General features: G+C 41.3%; 1 protein-coding gene across 3 annotated transcripts in view; it reads left to right on the top strand.

Annotated features, from left to right (window-relative positions):
* The window catches only part of PRKG1 (protein kinase cGMP-dependent 1), a 1,120,820-nt gene that overhangs the window by 970,570 nt on the left and 125,142 nt on the right, over positions 1-25,108 (top strand). For all 3 annotated transcript variants that reach the window (XM_034662369.1, XM_034662370.1, XM_034662371.1), the window contains one exon: positions 11,859-11,924. In XM_034662369.1, the coding sequence (XP_034518260.1) occupies positions 11,859-11,924 (66 nt within the window). The remainder of the gene's footprint in view (positions 1-11,858; positions 11,925-25,108) is intronic.

Genomic DNA, 25,108 nt, shown 5'->3' with positions numbered 1-25,108 from the left:
ATAATAAATGAAATTTCTAGATATTTCTCTTCCCTGGAAGAGACCTATTAAAATCTCAATTTTAATTTTTAAGTATCAAAATGATTTTATGAAGATTTATTACATTTTCTTGACCCCTGATTGTGAATATATTATTTCAAGTGAACGTGTCTAATTTCCATGTGAAAATACATTTTTTAGTCACAGATAAACATGACTAATATGAAAATCTATGCCATAATATGCCACTGACATATTCAGATAGTAGGTCACAATTACAGGCTTATCATGTCCTTTTCTATCTAAAGCAATATCCTTGGATTCAGGATGAATTGTCTCAGGAGCATTGAAAACCATGATAATTGGAACTTCTGAAGTGTCCACATTGCTAAAACTAATTACAGAGGAGAACAGAACAGTGATTTCAGTCATCGTTTCGTATGTGGGTAATGAAACAGAGAACGGGGCACTTCCTCAAGGTCACGTACTAAGTTGGCAATAGTACAAGAAATGAGACACTCTCCTGACATGGTGCCTCGAATTCTTTACACTAGAGGACCCAAACCCAGCTCGAAGGCACTTTAGATAAAGTCCTTTGAAATATGTGCCCACACAACTTAACATTTGTTTCAAACAAGCATCAGTTAGGATTTATGAGTACATCAGTTCTAGCCATCAATCTAATATACTTCTGTTTCTGCTACTTTAAAGATAGGGAAAACTAAAGAATTATTTTTCAGCTCTGTGGCAGACATGAAGAAAAAAAGACCAATGCATTATTTTATTCTTTAAAGTACTTAGGACCTGGGGTGCCTGGGGGGCTCAGTCAGTTAAGCATCCACCGTCAGCTCAGGTCATGATCTCAGGGCCCTGGGATCAAGTCCCACGTCAGGCTCACCACTTAGTGGGGAGTCTGCTTTTCCCTCTGCCTCTGCCCATCCCCCTGCTCATGCATGCGCTGTCTCTCTCTCAAATAAATAAAATCTTTAAAAAAAATACTTACAATATGTGAGACATACATAAAATAATATGTTAGTTAATATCTTCTCCCACAATGCAAACTTTCTATGGCCCATCAAATTACAAAACTACATGTATCACTGCCTGAAAAGTAAAACCAACCACCAGGTTTATTTTGATCAGATTATTTTATGAAGTATGGTTCAGAGAAGAGAAGCATGGAGTTAAGAGGAAAGTGAGTGCTGATTTGAGTAAAAGAACAAACATTTATTGTATTGTACTCCAGGGTTGACTTTAAAAAAAAAATTTAATAGAGGAAAATTTTTCCTTCTCTTTTATTCCCTCTTAAATTAAAATACCTCTAAATCATTCAGAAACAGACCAAATGGGCCCCTAAGAAAACCATGGCAATGTAATATCTAAACCTATGCTTCCAAACAACTAATAAAATAATAACAGAATAAACAAAAGTGAACTCTTCCTTCTGTCCATAAAAGACACTCTGGGAAGACATTTTTTAAATTTGTAAGACTTTGCCAAAGAGTTTTCTATTCAAAGGTAGAGTATGAAGTAAATACTAGGAATTTTCTCAGTGGTTCTTTTCATACCCTAGCTATAATGGAATGTACAGAGAACTGTCTTTAATGTCTAGATAGAAGAGCAAAAGCCATCAGTCATATGAACATTCAGATGAATGTATGCATTCAAATATGGAATATGGAAGCAGCGTGGCTTACTTTTGACACTCCAGCTAGTGTCAAAAGGAGCAGCACAACGGAAAAGAAATAGCAGTATCTGTTCCTCTGCAATTGCTTTCTCTCCCCAGTAATTCTGTGTATTAGGTTGAACCATATGAAATTGCCAATAGCTATGCTATGCAAAAGCGCCAATTTCATTCGGTTCGGTCTAATAAATATCTGTGTTCATTGTCATTGAAACGTGCCATAGAATGCAAAGTTCATATGTCACATAAAAGATTGCTTATACCATCAACACAAGAGAAGTCATAGGAAAAAACCATGTGAAAATGGAATTCTTCCAAATCCATCACTCTTATTTATGTGACCTTCCATGGGCATAGATTGAAGAGGATTTGCATCCTCTGACGAAGTGAATTAATACAGTGAATGGAAATACCCACCAGTGTTGCCAGGAAGAATAAACTTTGGAGTTACTTTATGGATCAGCTTGGAATTGTTCTGCCTAGAGAAATATCCTCTTTGGGGAAGTGTCATGAGTCCCTAGTCTTGATGAGAGGCAGAGACCGCTTTGGTTGGACTCCAACTCTAGTGCACTAGTGTTGACCATGAGTTGGTCTATATTCTTGATAGCATAGTAATTTTTATGCATTTGTTTTTGTCCATTACTCCTGCATTCTGCATTGGAAGATTTTAAAAGGTGGAGGTCATATTTTCTCTTTAGATAGATACTTAAATATATCAATGAGTATAAAGCAACACCTGCTTTCATAAGTGAAAAGGCCACCAGTGTTCTAAAATTACTCATCTGATTCGTCTGTTGAAGGGCATCTCAGCTCCTTCCACAGCTTGGCTATTGTGGACAATGCTGCTATGAACATTGGGGTGCATATGGCCCTTCTCTTCACTATGTCTGTATCTTTGGGGTAAATACCCAGTAGTGTGATTGCTGGGTCATAGGGTAGCTCTATTTTTAATTTTTGAGGGACCGCCACACTGTTTTCCAAACTGGCTGTACCAACTTGAATTCCCACCAACAGTGTAAGAGGGTTTCCCTTTCTCCACATCCTCTCCAACAGTTGTTGTTTCTTGCCTTGTCAACTTTTGCCATTCTAACTGGTGTTAGGTGGTATCTCAGTGTGGTTTTGATTTGAATTTCCTTGATGGCTAATGATGTTGAGCATTTTTTCATGTGTCTGTTAGCCATTTATATGTCTTCATTGGAAAAGTGTCTATTCATATCTTCTGCCCATTTTTTTGTTTTTTGGGTGCTGAGTTTGAGAAGTTCTTTATAGATCTTGGATATCAGCCCTTTCTCTGAAGTGTCATTTGCAAATATCTTCTCCCATTCCATGGGTTGTCTCTTTGTTTTATTGACTGTTTCCTTTGCTGTGCAGAAGATTTTATCTTGATGAAGTCCCACAAGTTCATTTTTGCTTTTCTTTCCCTTGTCTTTGGAGATGTGTCATGAAAGAAGTTGCTGTGGCTGATGTCGGAGAGGTTACTGCCTATGTTCTCCTCTCTGATTTTGATGGATTCCTGTCTCACATCAACCATTTAGAGTTTATCTTTGTCTATGGTGTGGGAGAATGGTCGAGTTTCTTTCTTCTGTATATAGCTGTCCCATTTTCCCAGCACCATTTATTGAAGAGACTGTCTTTTTTCCATTGGATATTTTTTCCTGCTTTGTTGAAGATTAGTTAACCATAGAGTTGAGGGTCCATTTCTGCAGTTTCTGTTCTGTTCCACTGATCTATGTGTCAGCCATCAGAAGGGATAATTACCCAACATTTGCATCAACATGGATGGAACTGGAAGAGATTACACTAAGTGAAATAAGTCAAACAAAGAAAGACAATTATCATATGGTTTCACTTATTTATGGAACATAAGGAATAGCAGGGAGATCATTAGGAGAAGGAAGGGAAAAATGAAGGGAAGGGGGAAACAGATGGGGAGATGAACCATGGAAGACTATGGACTCCAGAAAACAAAACTGAGGGTTTTAGAGGGGAGGGGCATAGGCGGATGCGCTAGCCCGGTGAAGGGTATTAAGGAGGGCACGTATTGCATGGAGCAAAACATGAATCATGGAACACTACATCAAAAGCTAATGATGTACTGTACGGTGACTAACATATAATAATATTTTTTAAAAAATGCCCTGAAAAAAAAAAAAAAGAAAGAAAAAGAAAACATTTCATCATATCACAAGACTAGTTTGACATTTTTCAACTAAATTTTCTGTCTCTACATCTGGAAAGAATGCCCATATCAGTGCACAGACATCTGGCAAAATCTCAAAGTGTGATTATTCTCTTAGACAATGTGTGAACAGCCTTTACACATCCGTCTGCTCCACTATAGTATGGATATGCCCGGACAATAATGGTCTTCTTTACAGTCAATACCTTACTCATATTAACTGCTTCATAAATATTTGTTGAAATGTTTAAAAAAATTACTCATCTGAAATGATTTCCTTGATACTTTACTTCATCATAGCATACAAAATGTTTCCTTTAATTGAGCTTGAGCTTTCCAACTAATTTTAAGATTTTATGTCTTAGGTAAAGGGGAAAAAGTTCACTTAGTCTCTTTTTAGAGATTTTATTTATTTGGGAGAGAGAGAGAGAGGGCGAGCGAGAGCAAGAACATGAGCGGGGGAGGGGCAGAGGGAGGGAATCTCAAGCAGACTCCCCACTGAGTGCAGAGCCTGATGTTCCTGACCCATGAGATCATGACCGGAGCCCAAATCAAGGGTTGGAAGCTCAACAGACTGAGCCACGCAGGGGGCCCCTCAGTCAATCTCTTTTTAAAAGGTAAATCCTTAGGGAAGCCCCCAGGCACTGAATGATGTGGCTTTGCGCTCCAGTCTGGCTTCTCCTGGCCCCTGCCTTCTTTTCCTCAATCCTGGAATTCCAGCCTTCTCTGTTTTACAATAAGGGATTTCCTTTTTTGTTTTACAATAAGCTGTTTCCTTCTTTGTTTTACAACATGCTATTTCCTACCTCAGGGCTCCTACCTGTGTTGTACTTGTTTCCTAGAAAATACAGCTCCTGGCTCATGTTGCTAACAAATCCTTCCCGGTCTTACTGTTTAACGTCCTCAACAAGGTTGTCTGTCCCCTGAATTGCCAAATGAGATCCTCCCTTATTATAGCTCTGATTGTGTGCTCTTTGATTGGCATTTTCGAATATATGCTTGCATACTGATTTAATTTCTGTCCCCACTATGAGATTCAGGCACACAGAATATAATAGCCCGCAGCAAGTATTTGTTAAAATAATTATTGCCTTGTTATGATTATATTCACAAAACATGTGAATACTTAAGAATAATAGTGTTTGAAGGACATTTGCCAAAGTGTTACCCGTAGTTATATCTTGGTAGATGCCTTCATAGTATTTTTCTATTTTTCTCTCTTTTTTTGTTTAACTATTTTTTTCTCTAATCAATATGTAGACATATTTCTTAGGTGGATTTTTTTTTTTTTACCTTTATAAATGCTACTAAAAGATCGTGGAAATTTGCACGAGTGAACATTTGAACTGGGATGGAGGGTTCTTGGCAATGCCATCTCCCTGCGCGCAGGCATGAAGATAACAGCCAGCGTCTTTCAAGGAGACTGTCACAAGTGTAGTAGTTGGTCTCTACAGCACCTGAAAAGGTGATAGGTCAAGGAGCAGAGGACCTCCAACCCTAAATGACAATGCAGAAACTTTTCTTTCCTGGATGTTTCCTTTGAAAGCTCTCATGCAAAGAGTTGACACAGCTAGATTTAAATTTGAAAATGTGCAATAAAATGAGACGTGGATGGGAAGCGGGAGAGTATGGGAGCACAGAGGCCAGTTATGAGGCCAGAATCAGCATTCCTGGTTGGAATGGTGATGGCCTACATGGAGCAGTAGCTCTAGGAAAGCGCAGGAAGGAGGGGGACAAGAGAGAAGGCAGGGACAGAGGCAGTCTGAGCAAACCTATGCAGTGACAGAGAGAGCAAAGAATGAATTTAATCTTTTGCACCTAGGCAAGTGTAAGAATGGTGATGTCATTGACCCAAAGGGTGATGTCATAGGGTGCCCAAAGAAAACCAAGGTTTTGTGGTTAAGAGGAAGTGAGTTGGGTTTGAAATAGAAATTACAGTGGAATATTCAGAGGCAGGCTTCCAGGAGGAGAGAGGTAAGGGCTAAAATAAAGTCTTCTGAGTCAGTATAAAGCCAATAGTTGATACTATAAGATGAGGTGAGATTTCCCCAGCGAGGTAAGTCAGAAGGCCAGAAACAGAATTTTGAGGAACACCTATATTTTAGTGAACTAAGGTACAGGATTCAGGAAACTAAATTGAGAAGGTGCTGTCAGAAAGAATTTGGAGACTGATTTACTACAGACACATAGGGAAGGAGTTTCCAGAGAGAAAGCAGAAAGGGTCACGTTTCTGAGATGTCCTAGAGGACCCTAAACTGATGATCTGATGCTGACAGCTCAAACTGACTGGTTGCTTCCTCTCTGCCAGCCCTGGTCAGAAGACAGTACTTATTCAGTGCGTCGATCCATTTTACAGAGCGTGGGAGGTGTGAATCACGTCAGAGTAACTTCACGGCCAAATAGGAAGTAGAGTCAGTGACTAGCCTGAGACGCTCTTTTGTCCTAGAACCCTTACCTGCTCTGGGACCTAACTTTCAAATCGGAAGGCATGGTTGAATTCGCCACAAATTCCGCAATTCTAGTTGATGACTAATTCAAAGCGTAATTTCATTTTAAGTGGCTGTTGGATGTTTACCATCCCCCTTGTAGTACGTCTGCCTTTGATTTTTGAGATGGAAAGGGTTTAATTTTGTCCTGTGTGAAGCACACCCCACCTTGGGCTTACACCGCTGCCCTAGCCTGGGAGGGAAGGGCCGTGAGCCGAGCGCTGCTGCAAGGTCCCCAGGGTCAGTTTCCGTGCAGGCTGGCTCCGGGAGGGCTCGGGCTCGGCGCCGGTCACATTGCTCTAGGGCTGCGGGAGCCTCTCGGGCAGCAGCTACTTTGCATGAACTCTGTCCTGCGCTCCGTGTCATTCCCCTGAGCTCCCTCGCAGCCATGAGGCATAAGAAAATTGCTTCAGAACGAGAAGAGCCCATGGAAACCCTTGCTATGGATTGTTCGGACACGGACAGTGATGCCACGCTGGGATACAGTGATGATGAAGATTCCAGTGACGAAGTTCAAAGAGTCTCAGAGTCAGTGCACAGAAAACTGTATTTGCAAATATTTGGGGTGTTTTTCATGCTCTGTGATTTCACTGAAAGGAATTTCTAACTCCTCCAGAAAGGCTTAAAAAGAGAACCCTACTTAACTGCCTAGGTTTGCCTGTGATTACTCATTAATCAACAGCATGTTTGTGAAGTAGCCGATAATCTGCCAATAGTAGCTACTTGCCCAGTAGTACGTGTTTATTAATTGTCAGGCTGCAGTCAACTAACACACAGGTACCGAAATGGATGAGTAGGAGGTTTGGTTTTTAGAGACAATGTGCGTGTCGACCTGGACTCTCGCGTAGATACAGCTCCGTTACTTACTATAAAGAAGCGTGCTGAGCGTTAAGAGGCATACTGTTTGGTGATGTTTTTCATTAAGGATATGGTACATTATCATATAATTCTAGTTATGAAATTATCTTGTGGTCAACATCAGTGAGACTTTCAAAATCTCCTGTATTCTTCTGCTGGAAATGATCATACACCGTGAGCTGGCAAAAAGTAAAAATCAAGGAAATTTGTTTTTATAAATAACATGATCTCCCCCTTCCTCTTTCTCTCATCTAAGCCTGTATTACATGAAGCCCCTGCTAACTGGGCAGGTGTTCTGTGTGAAACCAGTATCCTAGCAGCTGTGTAGGGATAGAGAGAAATTTAATAACCACATGGAGCTATTAGGATATCTGTATTAGAGGAGTATGTAATGTTTTATATCTCAATCCACATATTTGCTTGGACCCTTAAAGGAAATAAGCAGACACAGTTAGTCACAGTATTGTCAGCATCTATGAGTAATAATGTCTCATTAGAAGTTTCTACCATCTCTCCTAAAATAAGGGGTTAGCATATGTCAATACTAGATCAGATAGCATTCTGTCTCTCACGGGAGCAGGCTCTCTGAGTCCACAGGGACAGCATTTCTAGATACCTGCCTAGACAGGCATAATGGCACGAAACACCTTAATAGCAGAGATACAATGACAGCGTAGTGGCAACATGAGTTTGGCACTGAATGAACTTGGCATTTAATTATTGCCCATTGTAACATTATTATAAAGCCACATCGCAGGGCTAGGACATAGCCATGGATAGGAATTCGAACACTTTGAGAATCAAAATGGTTTATTGAATTAGCTTTGCGGTTGAGCACCCACAAACCTATGAATGCTATCTTTATTAACAACTAAATATATTCTTTATGGTGACAGACATTCTGAGTACTACTGTGCTAAGTCATTTTGCATGAGAATGCATTTAGGTTTGTTGTCCAGCTGGAATCTGGTAGCAGAGTGTACAAGGAGTGGACTTTTCTGGGCAGACGTGAGCTCTGCAGCCAGCCAGCTCCATGTTCAAATTCCAAAGCAGCAACTCACCAGCTATGTTGGAGTCTGGGTGTGCTGCTTAACTTTTGTCCTCCTGTGTACGTTTGAGATAAAATACCCCCCTCTGCTGTCTGCATTAAGTGAGATTTGTGCAAATCACCTAATACAGTTCCTGACATATGCTAGGTACTGAATAAATGGCAAATATTATAATCTAATGGTTAATATATTGTTTTTCTCCACTCTATATCTCTTCTCTTTTTTGATATATGTTACTTTACTAGGTACTAAGGCTGATTGTAGGCCATAACTTACAGATTTTCCTTTTTAAAATAAAATACTTCCAGTTTCTATTGACTGTTACTCTTCTGATATTTTATTTTTCCCCATCTGTATTTTAAGCTATTTGTATTTTCTTTTTGTTGCAAGAAAATTGCATTCACTTGAAAAAGTATATCCAATTTAGTCCAGATAACATAGTGAAATTTTAAAATGTTGCAAATTTGTGATGAATTAAAAAATAATATGCACAGAGAATATATTCAGAAAAACGCATTATTTTGTATATATTATGTTTTTAAAAACTTTTTGAGCAATTTGTAAATTGTCAAGATGGTAAAATATTTTAGGAAATTCAGATTTAATAGGATGTTTTCTATAAAGCTCTGTTAGGTGTCCTTTTGGTTTTTAGACTAGCAGCAATGTGTAGTAATGTACTACTACAAGCACTACCTAAGAAATAAGTCATTCTTGGAGCACCTGAGTGGCTCAGTCATTTAAGCCTCTGCCTTCAGCTCAGGTCGTGATCCCGGGGTCCTGGGATCGAGTCCCATGTCAGGCTCCCTGCTCAGCGGGAAGCCTGCATCTCCCTCTGCCTGAAGCTCCCCCTGCTCCTATGCTCTCTCTCTGTCAAAATAAATAAAACCTTAAAAAAAAAAAAAAGAAAGTTATCCGTATGATTTATGAAAGACCTAATGGGCATTACTGATGTTTTCTGCCCATTGTGTCCACTTCACTGAAAATTCCTGCGCAGAAGGTAGTCACGGAGTTGAAGGTACATCGTCTGTTCCTTTGGAGCAGAAAGCGTATCTGCGGTCTGTTGGGTGGGAGTGTTTCGTAAGCCGCTGGACCCCGTGGCCGCACAGGAGGTGAAAGAACCAGAATGCCCAGAAGAAGACGCTGTCCCTGGGTTGGGCGTTACGGCAAACTTGAGCTCCGTCGCATTTAATCCCGTCCAGGGAGTGCGCAGGCTCACCAGTCCTGCGTTCCAGGCTTTCACGTCGCTTGTAGCTTCCCTCGTAAAACCGGGACAACGTGAGTCCAAAGCCTGCTCTCTGCTCGTCCCACCCACGGGCTCGAGGCTGTGGTGCTTTTGCCATTCTTGAACCACATACTTAGTAGACACCTCCTGCATACCCCTGCATTCGGGGTAACATGGGGGATGTAACTAGCCATGGACCCTCCCTGCCCTCCTATGGTTTAGTGGGGGCAGGGAGATAGAATCGGCAGCCAAGTGACCCCATAAATACGTGTACAGATTACAAACCATCATAGACACTTGGGTAGAGAGCTACATCAGGCCGTGAGAACAGACGGGCGGAGAACCTGGCCTAGTTAATTCTAATGAACTGAGGAAGGGACTCGTAGGCAGGAAGGACCACGTATTCAGCAGAAAACAGAGGCAGCCAGTTTGGCTGGAAGGTGGGGACGGTTGGGAGGCGCTGGCAGAATCCTACTGGGGGCTGAAGAGATCAGAACGGAGTTGCCTAGTCCAAAGCGAGTTTAGTATGACATGTGGATTAAAGATACACACTCATCGATAGTGTCTCTCTTTTAATAGCAGTAACCAGTGAGAAACAGAAGTGGAAAGATTGCTTTCATAAGAGAAAGCGATGATATAAAACACCCAAGAATTCTTTTTTTTTTAAAGATTTTATTTATTTATTCTACAGAGATAGAGACAGCCAGTGAGAGAGGGAACACAAGCAGGGTGAGTGGGAGAGAAGAAGCAGGCTCATAGCGGAGGAGCCTGATGTGGGGCTCGATCCCACAACGCCGGGATCACGCCCTGAGCCGAAGGCAGACGCTTAACCGCTGTGCCACCCAGGCACCCCTACACCCAAGAATTCTTAAAAAAAAAAAAAAAAACCCAGACCTAGTGAAAAAGATTAAGAAATTTTACTTACAGATCTGAAACTAGCTGCGAAAAAGTGGAGGGTGATGTGTTGTGATTGTATGGAAATTAATATAATCAAAAAGTCCTTCTTCTGAAATCAATGTGTCAATGTAACACAACTCTACCAGATTCCCAATGTGGGTTCCATCAGAAGTGGAAACATTACTTTAAAGTCTCTGTGAAATATGAATGCTTAAAAGCATCATCAAGCTATTTCTGAAAAATAATTTTAGTAAGGGGGCACTTGTTTACCAAATCCTCAATACTAATGGTTACTATAAAAAACTGTAATTTTCTTTAATTTTTTAAAGTTGTTATGTAAGTCATCTCTACACCCAACGTGGGGCTCAAACTCATGACCCCAAGATCAAGAGTTGCATGCTCTACCAACTGAGCCAGCCAGGCACCCCACAACTATAGTTGCAATATCATGGGGTAGCAACAGTGAAAGACATACCAGTAGAAAGTCCTGGGTTCAGAAATACATGTGAGAATGTAGTGTATTTGGAAAAAATAAAAATTCAGTGGTTACATCTTTATTTTTAAGACTTGAAAAGCCCATTATTAGAGAACATGATATTTGGATTATGATTTTTAGAATGTATTATTAACAGTATATTTTTTCTGTATATTTCTCTGTAATGTATTTCAAACTTATATTTATCATTATGTTAACTTTGAAATTTTACTTTTCTAGGAAAAAGAGAACGTTTTCATGTGCAACTTAATGTTTCTAAACAATGGTACTACGACATTTTTAGTAGCTCAGAATGAAATGTGAATGTTAATTTACAAAGTTTGTCTTTGACCTCTGGGTAAGACGAGAAATAAGAACACATTTTTAAAGGTTTAAGAAGTTCATAGATATGCCTACAGTGACAAATTGGATATTTCCAAAGAGTATATACATATTTCAATCAGAGCAATTAAAATTTGTCAGATAATCTTGAAGAACTGAGAATTCTGGTATTGGTGAATAAATGTGTATTAGAAGTTGCCAAAAGGTTAGCCATTTTAAAACAGGGTCTCTAAGGTCATAATTAAAACAGATCTGTTGTTCTCAAGGTTATAATAATAAATTCATACACAAATGGGTTATTCAGTCTTCAGAAATCCATCTTCAGGTCCTTTAAATCTTTCATTACTCACGTCATTACCACCCTCATCATTATCCAGTTAACTCCTTAATTCCCCAAAGAGCACAGGGAATGAGGATATAAAATTTTGTTTCACTTATATAAATGAAACTTTAAGATTGAACATTCTAACTCCCAGATTATAACTGTAGGATTTGAGGGATTAATGGCAAGAGTAAGGTGGTTCCACCAGATGAAAAAATTTGAGACATGAACAAGGCGTAACCCTGGGGATGGATAAATCAAAGGGGTCTACATAATTCACTGTGTTTCCTGAAAGTAATCGCAGTGAACACTTTTCTTTGGTTTTAAAAGTATTTTACTTCAATCTCTCTCTCTTTTTTATACAGGGAGGATGTGAGGACAGCAAACGTAATTGCCGCAGAGGCTGTGACCTGCCTTGTCATCGACAGAGAGTGAGTATACTGCCTTATTCTGTGCACTGTGCGCTCCGGTCCGTGACGTACGTAAGATCTTGGAATTAGACGTTGTTTTATGGAGTTATTAACGCTTGTTATTTTTTCATTTTAAAATTAGTTGTGTATTTGATTTTCATTCCCTTGTATATTTGATTCTCATTCCCTGTTATTCTTGGAAGTGGCTGGCTCTGCCATTCTAGCCTCGAGAGTGTCCACAGGGTGCTTCACCAGGGTGAGCCCCACCGCAGTTAGCTCGTTTACACACATGGGCCATCATGCAATGTCACAGAAATGTCGTCAGGATTCATGAGACACATGAGGAAAGCATGGGTCCCAGTGTTCGGTTTTCTACAGGGGAGGATCTTAACAATGCTAGCTATTTGGGTAAATTTTTAGAATAATAATAATTATTACTGCTATAGAATATGTAATAATATATTACTAGTATTATTATTATTAAGAAATGGATTATTCCTTCGACATATTCTAGTTCTCTCTATTCTTCCATCCCCAGACTCCTATAAGGGAAGCATTTAAGGAAGATACTTTTGGAGAAACCATCATTTTAGACGTAGTCATATATTTAGGGTCATGCCAAGTGTGTTCGATGATGCCCATCCCTGTTCCTTCTCTCCATCTGGCTTTGCTAGTCTCATTGCCTGCGTGCTTTATCGGTTCAACTACAAATATCCGATTACTGATGCTCCAAGGGCCTGGGTAAAACGTGTGGGTGCGATCTGGAAGCAGTCCTCTGGACTCTTCCTCATTGCCATGTATGTGGAGAAGCGTATCAGAAAAGCCAAGTGGCTGACCCAAGGGGAAGAAACGCAAAGCACCCCTTTCATGCAGGAGGAGAGCTGGGATGAGCTGTGGGTGTCAGGATAGCCTGCCCCTGGGAGCCAGATGTGAGCAGTCCAGAATAATGGAGTTGCCTGTGGAGCTCAGCAAGCTCTAGGTGGAGAAGGATCCCACCTGATCCAATGATCTCAGTTCCAGAGATCCTCGGCTCTGGGTCACTAGAACCAGATTAGTGGCATGACCACAGAACGGCGTGTCCGTGAATGTCTCTGACACAGATATTCTTTATCTGGTCCCCATAATCAACCATTACCCAGTTGTTTCCTTCATTTGCCTAACATCTTACTGAGGATCTACCATGTACAAGGCATTGGGTTCGGTGCCGTGAGAAGAACCAGAGGAGTAACACAGATCCTGGTTTTGGGGGTTTGTTTCTACGAGAGAAGATGTGACCTGTGCCCAAGGCAGAAAATGGGAAGGGTCCAGAATGCACACCTAGGGGAGTCCAGCGAAGGGAGCGATGACTACTAATGAGAATCAGGGATGTCTTTGTGAAAGGGCACGATTGGATGGATCTGGAAGTACAGGCAATAGAAATAGTGTGAACAGCACAACGGTTCTCGTAAGCGAACACTGAATCATGTCAGCTGGCCGGAGGGAGGCCGTGTCGGGGCAGTTGGCAGAGGTGCTGTGGCAAGTGAGTTCACAGACACATTGGGGCTGTTTCACCAAGAACACTCAATGTTGGGACGAGGGTAACTGAGAGTTTTATGCAACAAAATAGTGTCACCATATTGCTGTATTGCTAGACTAATCTGAGAATGCTGTGTAAAATGAATAAGAGGCATCTGTACATCCAAGTGGCGGTCATGAGACCTGTTATAGGAGGACTGAATTAGAATGAAGAGGTGAACTCAGAGGGCTTACTCCTTGACAGAATGTAAAGGGCATAGAAGGAATTAGGGGTGTACTCAGGATCGAGAAGATCCACAGGGAGTATAGAGGAATCCATTTGGGAGGAGAAAAACCAGTAAATAACACCAAAGCGTCAGCTATCATAGCCGTGCTGGAAACCTCGCAAGTCAAGAGAAGATTCATGAGAGGAAGGATAGTCAGCTGTGTTCGGTGCAGGTAGAAGCCGAGAGGTATACAGATAGAGGGAAAGAGTTTCAGTCAAGTGGTCAGAACAGTGTCCAGCCTGGAGGGAGTGAGTGGGCACTGAGGAAGTGAGATCACCCAGACTAAGGGCTCTTTCTTTCAGGAACTTGGTAGAAGCTAGGGAGGGACATTGGGAGGGGGAGTATGAGGCATTGGTGGGCCCTTGGAGAGTGTCCTCGTGACGAGTACTCACACACATCCAGGAAGATGGAGCAAACGAAATACTGGAGGAAATATTTGTTGGAAATGGGGCCACAGGGGAGGAGATTGTGGGCAAACAAGGAAAGAATACTTGGAAAACATATGCTGCTTCTTTTTTTTTTTTTCTATTTCTAAAAGGAGAGGTAGAAAATTTGTAGAGATTTAGATAGATAAGGAAAGTTATGAGAATTCAGATGGTACTGACCTTGCCTCTAAAATATAAAGCAAGAGGGGTGCCTGGCTGGCTCAGTCAGTAGAGCGTGCAACTCTTGATCTTGGGGCCATGAGTTTGAGCCCCGCACTGGGTGTAGAGATTACTTAGAAGTAAAATCTTAAAAAAAAAAAGTCTAAAGTGAGAAAATATGGCCAAATTTTCTGAGGCTGTGGAGGTGCCAGGTGACTGGGGTAGACAGGTAATCATATTGGTTTATATCCCTACAGTTCTTTAATAATTTATGAATTTCCACATCCATGGGATCCCAGCTGGGAGGTAGATGGGATGTTCAACAGAAGAGGAAACAGAAGCCCATAGAAGTTGAATAACTTGATAAGATTTCCTGGTAAACAATAAGCCCAGATTAATCGGAGAAACAAACTAGATGGGATTTTTGTGGGCCTTCTGGTCCTGCTTCTTCAACTGAGTTAAGCGAGGTCCTGAGGAGTGAAGGAATGCCACGTACCATACACACTTTTGCGCTCATCTGGTTTTCTCTTTTTTTTCAAACCTACTCATATATTGTGGGCACTGGGCCATGCATGGGCTTTTTCAAATAAAACCCAGTAGTTGAATCCTGACTACACCATGTTTTGAGATTATGGGCAGTTACATAAATTCTAAGTCTCGGTTTCCCTATCTGCAAAATGGGTTAATATTATCTAAACTTAAGATTGCTTTGAAGATCAATTTATCACACGTGAAGGTCCATGCATATCACAGGATGTATAGTAAGCATTCAACAAATGTGCTCTCCTCTTCTCGAGGAAGGCACAGGAGCCCCTCTGATTTAGCAGTTTTTCTATCTGGCAGAAGTTTATCCCTAGGAATATATACAGAGGGTACCCCTTGAGAGAGGAGAATTATAGAGAAGATGGCCTGACTGTAGAAGTCAGAACGTACATATCTTAGAGGAGAAGAGGGTCTTCCTACTAAATGTTGAATTCACAGCTTAAAAAACAAACCAAACAAACAAATAAAAAACCATCACCACCAACAACAAAAACACTGTAACCGAAGCCTGCTGTCAAGAGCCTGCTGCTGGAACCTAATTTATGGCCAATTAGGGGAGCACCAGGGCTTCATCCCATGCAAACAGATGGCAGACATTAGAACTGTCAACAAAAGGAGCTTCTTTCTCAAATTTACAAGCAAGGTACCATGTTACATAAGCCAGTAATTATGCTTTATCATTCCAGAGGGAGAGCAAAAGAACATTATTGTAACTAATCATGTCAGAATTTCTTTTAGAAAATGCTCATTGACAAACTAGAAAATGATTAACAGATACATGGTTTTCCCAAAAAGTATTCTCCAATGATTAGGTTCTTACAGTCTCATCATGATCTTAGTAACTATCTGCAGTGATTCTAGATTTTGTGAAAATTGTCTACAAAAGAAGGATATCTGTCTAACAGAATGGTCTATTTCCATTATTAAAATTTTTGAATATTTAAAAAAATAACTAGGTGTCTTTAGCACCTCTCATTTTGGAATCCATGAAAATAAATAAATGTAAAAGTAAGTACATCACTGCATTCTATAATCGGTTATGTGATGTCTACTTCTTCATTGGAGTGACTTGTTGATGAAACTAGAGCTTAAGGAAAACCATTTATTTTTTGACATGTTGAGATCGTTGTTGAAAACAGTAGCATAACCACTAGTAAGTATTAAAAGAGTTTTATATTTCTCCCCAGGAAACGAAGATCTAAGTTAGAGTCCTAACTCAATCCCTGATTTACTATGTAACTAACTTCCCAGATGTAGCCATACTGGTTATGAAAATTAAAATATTTTCTTACTGGTTGGTAAATAGCAATGGTCTGAGCTCCCTGTGGTTTCCTTGTACTCCCCTACTGCCCTGGTCATCTGATGCCCCCCCATGACTCCCCCAATATCTCCTTGATGCAACAACTAAAAGGTGACTTCTGGTAGACCCCAGCACTAGTATCAATTCTGATTGGCCAATTCCTGTGTCATACTGTTAATTGTTTTGACTATCACTCCTGGTAATCTCAAGCTAAAATAACATCTCATCACCATTGGTTTAAGCTTCTGTTTTACCAAATCCATCGTTTAAATAAAATAGGAAGAAAGCAGGAACTTTTCTGATTCCATAGGGGCAAAATCTCTGCAGTACCCAAAAGTCTTCCCTCTGTCCCTCTAAATCATTCCAGGTGATGCCTAAGGTCCTCAGTGGGACTCCAGGAGTCACTAAAATAATTTACAAACCACATTTGGCTAACCTTTACATCACTAGATTTGGGATATTTCATCAAACTTTGGAGTTAGCTGTGGCTTGAGACAGTTGTCCCTGAGACACAGCTGGGGATGGAGACCAAGAACTAGCCTAGAGGAAGTGCAGTGTGCTGGGGCATAAAAATGATGAGATTAGGAGGGAGTCTCAAATATCAAATTATAGGACATTGCACATGGCACTTTTAGAAACCGAGTTATCCCTATAGGTCAGGGAAGCTGGGGGGGATGATGGTTCAAATTTTTAACCTCCTAGAGCTCTCGTTGCCTCATTTGTAATAGGCATATTCATGCCATGTGTTTAAAAGAACATCAAGCCTCTAGCGATGGGACTAGTGCTTAGGAAGCAACTCATAAGTCTAAGGATGGCCCCCAAGACCCATCAAACATAGGAAAGCAAATAGGTTACCAAGACAGATTGGACAATGTGAAAAAGTCACTGGAACTGGTACACTAGTACATTCTCAGTACCCAAATGGGGGCTTAGGTATCAAAATTGGGGTTAGAACTAGACTATAGGAAATTTTACACTTATTCATTAAAAAAATTGACAGTGAATGTCTGCATCCTGTCTCAAATACCCAGTCTCCTGAAATAAACAAGACACAAATTCAATATAGGTCTGAAAACTGAGTATGTAGGGCGAGCTCAGCGACAACTCTGTGTCTATATTAAATTTTTGTTTGTTTGTTTCTTTACCAGTGCTGGTAGCAAAACTTCTTACCTTCTGATCACCCAACCCTCCACCCATAGCTCTTTCTAGTACTAGTTTTCAGTTCTTTAGCCAACACCGACATCAGTCTCCAGAGATCCTGCTTCTGATCCTGGTCTCTGCCCAGATTTCTCCCCAGCCTTCTCGACTCCAGTGGGTTGATACCTTCCTCCATGTGCCTTTGCTGTGGCTAGTCAGGTGTTCCACTCTAAGGTCAAGGAAAAATAAACAAAAATACTAAATCCACTTCATCCACGCCCTGGGCTAGGTATATCAAAAAGTTGGCCAGCCAGGAAAGAGCCTGGGAAGCCTTGTATATCAGGATTTCATGCCAGAGGAGATGGAAACGTATGGAGAAAATTGCATTTCTCCAGCTTCTCTCAGGGGGAGGTGCTATAGATGTTTCTGATAAGCAACTGGGGTGGGGGCTGAGACTCACCACAACACATGTCAAAGGAAGAGCAAATGATCACTAAACTGCCCAATAAAATGGTGGGTTGCATTAAGAGCAGAGGTCTTCTTTTCTGAGTAGAGTACGCAGTGTGAAGCCAGAGCTACATGACTTAAACCAGGGGCTGGAGAACTTTCTCTGAAAATGGCAGCTAGTAAATATTTATGCTCTGTGGACCCTGTGTGCTTAGTTGTGACTGCCCAACTCTGCTGTAGTAATGACAAAGGAACCAAAGACAGTACATAAATGAATGAGCGTGGCTGTGTCCCAGCAGGCTTTGTTTATGGACACTGAAATTTGAATTTCGTATTTTCAGGGGTTAAGAAGTATTACTCATCTTTTGAGATTTTTTTATTTCCACCATTTAAAAATGTCAAAATTATGCATGGCTGGGCTGAATTTGGCTTGTGAGGTGTAGTTTTGCCGACCCCTGACGTAAACACTGTTAGAGAATTGAGCACTGGCCCCTGCCTTCCTGTTGTGATCTCCCTGGATGCTGAGCTCTGCCTGTCTTTTAAATAAAGCAAACACATAAAGACACAGATTTGTAGTGCCCTCAGGCGCTGGTCTTTGTGAAGCCATCTATCCACTTGCCTCTCCCTCTCTGATACCCATCCACCTATGTTCCCTCTTCGCCTCAGTCCTCTGTAGGCACAACACTTGTGCATCAGGGACTACACAAGCATGCGCGTGCACACACACACACACACACAGAGCTTTCTGATTTTGATCCTTGTTCTTCTTCTACTCTTTTTTTTTTTAAGATTTTATTTATTTATTTGAAAGAGAGGGAGAGTGGCAGAAGGAGAGGGAGAAGCCTACTCCCCACTGAGCAGGGAGCCCAACTCGGGATCCAATCCCAGGAGCCTGGGATCATGACCTGAGGCAAAGGCAGTTGCTTAACCAAACAAGCCACCCAGGTGTCCCTTCTTTTTTTTTTTTTTTTAAATGTTTTTTTATTATATTATGTTAGTCACCATACAGTACATCCCTGGTTTCTGATGCATAGTTCGATGATTCATTAGTTGCATATAACACCCAGTGCACCATGCAATACATGCCCTCCTTACTACCCATCACCAGTCTATCCCATTCCCCCACCCCCCTCCCCTCTGAAGCCCTCAGTTTGTTTCCCAGAGTCCATAGTCTCTCATGCTTCATTCCCAGGTGTCCCTTCTTATTTCTACTCTTGCATTCTCCAGGACTTCACTTTAGCTTTGCATTAAGTTGGGTAATAGCTCATTAGAAATTAAGATGGTTCTGTGCAAGAGTTATTTGCATTTTGATGACATACCCCAAAGATGGAGAAATCCTAAAAGTCCAAAAGACGTTAGTATTTCCAGTGCCATAAGAGAGGACAACAGGGGAAGGATTTGGAGACAGCAGAATCTTTCAGGCATCCTTTTGACCCCACCAGCCAGGTCAGTCTCACGAAGGCCTATGCACCCGTGGTATTTGTCCCCCTTAGGTTTCCTGTGTCCTCCTTATGTAACCTGCCATTCTGTGTCCACACGATAGGACTATAGGGACCACATGCCATGTTGCTTGTGTCACATTGGTTAACTGATAGGGTGATAAACTTAAAATATTTCACAGCCTCAGCCTTTCCTACAGCCTAAATGGATTTATCTTGGTTTCTTTTCCAGAATGAAATCTAGGGGTGATGTGAGGATATTTGCAGGCTGATCACAAAACCAAGTATGCCTTACTAGAATTGTATCCACTGCGATCTTTTGGGCTTGTCTTTTTATGGAGTTGTTATTGATTGGTATGCTTTATAAAAAAAATATTAAGCAGGAAAGATAAAATCCAGAAGTTTAGAAGACAGAGGACATTATATTTGTTCAGTTCAACGATGTGACTTGAATTATAGCATGCCTTGAGCAAGCATGATCTGACTACAAAATAAGCACGTTTCCACTAGAAAAGAAGTGTATAGAGAGACCATTTGTGGTTTTAGTAATGGAAAGAAGGGGATGGGGACAGCAATTTGTCATGTGTGCCTATCCCAGTGCTTTAAAATGGTAGACCTGCCTCGTGTCCTTACAGACACAGTACATAAGCCTCACTGGAGAAGTCTGCGAAGGCACCGTCTCTTGCTCTATCCACCCAACTAGAAATGACTGGTTCCCTGCTATATGTCAGCCATTCAGGCATCTAGTGGCTGGAGGTCTAAAGGCAAATATGTAAATATTATATTGCTTATTTTCACACCTATTGTATGGATCACCTCCAGGTCTCATCTGTGAAGTCACAAACCCATGGAGGTTCTAACAGTACTCTTTTGAAGCCTTTTGACTCTGTTCAAAATAAAAGCAGTCCAATATCATTAATATGTGGGTAGGCCGTTAATCAAAATGAACTAAATTTTTTGTTTGAAAACCATTGTTAAAAATGTATAGTCAGTGGATTAGTTGGAAAGTCATAGCAGAGATTTAAGAAGGAGAAGTAGGAGGTACCTCGCAGACTGGGGCTTGACAAACATTTTCCATAAAGGATGAGATCATAATATTTTCAACTTTGTGGTCTATTGTCTGTCCCAAAAGCTTAACTCCACCATTAGGCCCAAGGGTTACAGTTTCTTAACCCCTGTTACAGGTCAGCTTGCTTTTACAAGTGATGAAATTGGGTCCAAGAGTGTCAGGTGCACTCAAATCACACTGTTTAATACAAAGAACGAATCAAGATGGTTAATATATTTTACATTTTTGTCTTCTAACATTGTGTCTTAGAATTTTATAACTTAATGAAAATTTGAAAAACCTCTCTTCCAAATTCTTTAGAGATGAGAATGGTGAGTTCCAGGGGGAATATGGACTTTTTAAGTTCTTTTTTTTTTTAAGATTTTATTTATTTATTTATTTATTTATTTATTTATTTGAGAGAGCGAGAAAGAGAGAGGGAGAGAGAACAAGCAGGGGGCAGGAGAGGGAGAAGCAGACTCCACACTGAGTGTGGAGCCTGATGTGGGACTCAATTCCAGAACCCTGAGATCATGCCCTGAGCCAAAATCAAGAGTCAGATGCTGAACCAACTGAACCACCCAGATGCCCCGACTGTCCGGTTCTTTAGTGCCAGGGACGGGATTACAATGATGGTATCTCATGATAACTGGTTCAGTGCTTTTTCACCTGAATCATGTTATGATTTAAATTACTGAGATAGAGGGGTGCCTGGGTGGCGCAGTTGTTAAGCGTCTGCCTTCAGCTCAGGGCATGATCCCGGCGTTCTGGGATCGAGTCCCACATCGGGCTCCTCCGCTGGGAGCCTGCTTCTTCCCCTCCCACTCCCCTGCTGTGTTCCCTCTCTCGCTGGCTATCTCTCTGTCAAATAAATAAATGAAATCTTTTAAAAAAATTACTGAGATTGAAAACTCATGTGTTTATTAATTCAATAAACACATAGTATCCAGTCTGTGTTAAGCCTTCGGGTGAGTGCTGTGATAAATAGAAATGCATAAAAAGAGATAGTTGGTTCAAGAAGCTCATAATCATGAAAAAGAACAAACAGTACAATGATATTATAAGAGTCCACCTGAAAAAGAAGAAATGGATGGTGAGCAAATTAAGCGTCTGCTTTCGGCTGGTTCAGGTCATGGTCTCAGGGTCCTGGGATGGAGTCCCACATCGGGCTCCCTGCTCAGCTGTGGAGCCTGTTCCTCCCTCTGCTTCTGCCTCTCGCCCCTTCTTGTGCATGTGCACTTGCTCTCAAATAAATAAAATCTTTTTAAAAATCTTCTCATTGAATTAAATCTGAAATGAATTCTACTACTTTTAAGAAAAAAGATTTGTGTGTCAAATCTTTGAGTTCCAAATAGTCTTCCAACCTCCCTGCCTCAAAACCCCATTGTGGCTAGATAGTTGAATCACTGAATTAAAATGACAATTTGATCATTTCAGTCAATTGATTTCATTAAGAGCATATGAACCTGTACTCAACCATTTCTCCGACCTTCCATAATAAGTTGGGCTCTCCTGTCATTTTTCATGATACCATCCTCCCCTTGCTGTGTGAGATGTTGACGACGCTCGTCTGTCTGTGTTGACTCGTGAACCACAAGCCTGAGGAGGACAGAAGCCAGGCTGATGATGTTCATGCTGTCGCCTTGGTTCCCCACACGTGTCTGGAAGTGTACTGAGTCCTCACGCAGTATCTGTTGGAATGAAGGGATGCTCAAAGCTGTATGGATCAGGGTCCAAGCAGGAGAGAAGGAGCACACATGAGTCTAAACAAGAAAAGTTTGTTATAAGGAATTAGTAACTGTAACAGGGGATTGAAGTAACAAGCTAGCAAGAAAGGAAAAGAGCTATTGAGAATACAGAGATAGTAGATGTAAGTAGTCACTAGCCCTGGGCCTGACAGAGAGCACTCAAAGAAGACACCCCCCAACCCTGTGGACCCTCCCTTTCCCCTCTGCAGCCCCCTGCCCTGCTGGGCCTGGGAACCAGACCTTGCTATGGAACAGGGGTCCTGAAACTTGGTACTACAGAGATTTGGGGTCAGAGAGATGTTTTTTACGGGGTGTGGTCCTGTGCATTATAGGATGTTTATCAGCCTCCTGACTCCTACCCACCAGGTGGTAGTGACACTCCCCAACACCCATCAGCAGGACAAGCAGAAGTGACTCTAGACATCGCCCAATGTTCCCTGTGGGGGCAGCATCACCCCGGGTGGAAGGACACAGCAGTGGTTTGCACAAAGACAAGAGATTCGGAAAGACAGTTGCACAGCAATAAGTGGAACATGGCAGGAGCAGAGGATTTCGGAGTTAAAGACCTGAACGGTCAGTTGGACGGGTGGAGTGTGGGCAGAGAAGACATGAGGACAGATGATGAAGAAATCTGCTATATCAAACAAAAAGAAGAGGGGTTCTGTCCCCTGGGCAGTGAGGAACCCATGGGAGGCCGGTGCTACTGCTCCCTGTGTTTGGTTTTGAAGGAGGGGAATGGAAGGTTGATTCCAGTGGGACGGAACTCAGGCAGGGAGACTGCTAGGAGATTGCTGTCCCCACCCCAGGGATTGTTCACCGGAATCTGAGAGTCTCCATGCCACCCCAAGGCAGATTTGGGGGAATAATTAAATGCAGAGATAGAGAAGCGCTTTGATCTTGGGAGGCGTGGAGGATGGCTCTCACAGATGGCGAGGATGGGAGCTACAGTGGGCTGAGGTGAAGCAATTGGTCAATGCAGTTGTGGGTGTGATAAATTCCACCTGCCCAAGTGGTATTGTTCAGACGGAGAAGTCCATCAGAGGTTAGAAGTGAGATTGTTTCCTGACAATCAGATGATGAATGGAAATTGATGTTGGAGTTCACAGTTAATCAATTTTAAAATATTATGATCACAGCTTTGGCGTTGTTAATTACAATGATTGTTTCGCCTTACCTTGATGAATAAATAATTCATTTTTCCCCATAAATGCTTAAAATCTTCCTGTACTGCTGCAGCTTGTGCTCCCCTCCCCCCTCAGAGGTCTCAAAAACTAATTATTTAGAGATTCAGCAATGTTGCAGGAACCACTTTGCATGAAGAAGAAAATCTGTGAACACTCTGTTCCCACATCTGAAAAATCAGTCTTAATGTCTTCAATTAAAAAGGCAATATTTGGAATTCTCTTTAAAGTCTTCTGTGCGGTGTTTGGGCTGTTTATTTGAGGAGGGGATCGTAATGCTGCTTGGGTCCTAGAGATAAAGCAGGAAAGGGAGTGATGCCAGGATCCGCTTCTGACAGAAACTTAACAAGCAGTTTAAAAATCAACAGTGTCATCATTAAGTTTGGAAGTTGAATTCTGCATTAAATTATCACGGTGCCTTTTTTTTTTTTTTTTTTAATGGTAGAGTTAAGTGGTTTTGCTTACTTCAGGAGGCACACTTCCCTGGTGAGACCAGTTATTACAGGCCCAGCTGGGTCATAAAGGTCTAAGACTTTTCTTTCCCCCCCCCTCCCCAATATGTCTAGCAGTTGGTACTCATTTTGAAACTCAGTGTAGACACATGAATTGTATTAGCATCAGCTACAATAACAGTGAACTTTATTCCCGACTAAGCTTTGCTTAAAGAGGGGCCTTTCAGAATACATCAGTTTGGAGGGGGTTTTTAATGGTCATATTATATACATAGACATGCCACAGTCATGTAATGGAACTAATATTACAACAGAAACCAGGCTCATGAAGGCAAATCATGATTGGGTTATTGACAAGCCTGTTGTCATCCTCCCTGACAAACTGGACGTGTAGTATACTGTCATCTAGATGGGAGACCTGAACTCTCACTGAGGGAGAACTTTTATTTATTTATGTTGCATTATTTTCTCTCCTCTTTTTTGTTTTGTTTGTACATTTTTAGAGAGTCAATGTCAGGTGATAAGCATCATAACTGCACATTGAGAAAATTGGAAAGCACGGGAAACTGTAGCTATAATCCTGCCATTCAAAGGTCACTACTGTTCATATTTTAGTTTATTTCCTGAGTGAGATCACACTGCCTAAGTCTGTTTTCCACTTTGTCCACATAAGGGGACAGGACACATAAATACACACCTAGAGATAGGTATGTAGATAGACAAACTTATGTTGTCCTTTATTTACATAGGGGCCAATCACAAAGCTAGTTGAGACTGAGAAATTGATGATAGATACATATACACATAATTTCTCTCAGAGCAAACGTACAAAGGATGCCTTTCCTTCTCTGTTATTAAGGTAAACTTGGCTCCAGAGAGCCGGAGTGTCATGTTGCAAAGCACACAGCTTTTAAGTCAAGAAATAGTGTATGAACCTGGTTCTGCTTTCAAAGCGCTTACCGCATAGACCGTTCGCAATTTACCAGGTTAATTAAAACATCTCGTGAGCATGATTTGAGTTTCTCTCTCTCCTTAGTTTCTTAAACATGCTTGACCATGTAAGCTCATTTCAGTTTGTAATTTTTGTGAAGAATTCATTGCATATACGTCTGTCCCTCTTGGGATGTATTTCCTTGAGCTCCTCAGTGGTGGAATTGCTGGTTCAGAGGGTATGCATGTTTGGACATTGCTGTGTAGAACTGTTCTCCAGCTCACTCCCCAGTGGCGATGTGTGAGAACATCTGTTGCGCTGACTCTGACCAGCTTGACATTTTGGTTGAAACAGTCTTAAATGACATGATGGGGCAAATCAGCCCAGGGCATGAAATATGTCAGCATCCAAGAAGAGTCGGTTTGACATTTACTCTTCTCCTGTAATTGATACATGGAGCCTAGTTATTTTTTTTTCATTTTTGCAACTACTTTTTCATCCTGTAGAAGAATAAACACATTTAAAAGGCTTTGGAAGATCGTGAGAGCAGAGGAGGACTCAAATAACCTTTTTCTGAAAGGTCAGGAGTAAATAGTAAAGGCTAACAAGCTACC

The sequence above is a fragment of the Ailuropoda melanoleuca genome, chromosome 6, assembly GCF_002007445.2.
Source record: "Ailuropoda melanoleuca isolate Jingjing chromosome 6, ASM200744v2, whole genome shotgun sequence".
NCBI classification, from domain to species: Eukaryota; Metazoa; Chordata; class Mammalia; order Carnivora; family Ursidae; genus Ailuropoda; species Ailuropoda melanoleuca.
Note: the sequence above shows the minus strand (reverse complement) of the source record. Positions and strands in the feature narration are given on the sequence as shown.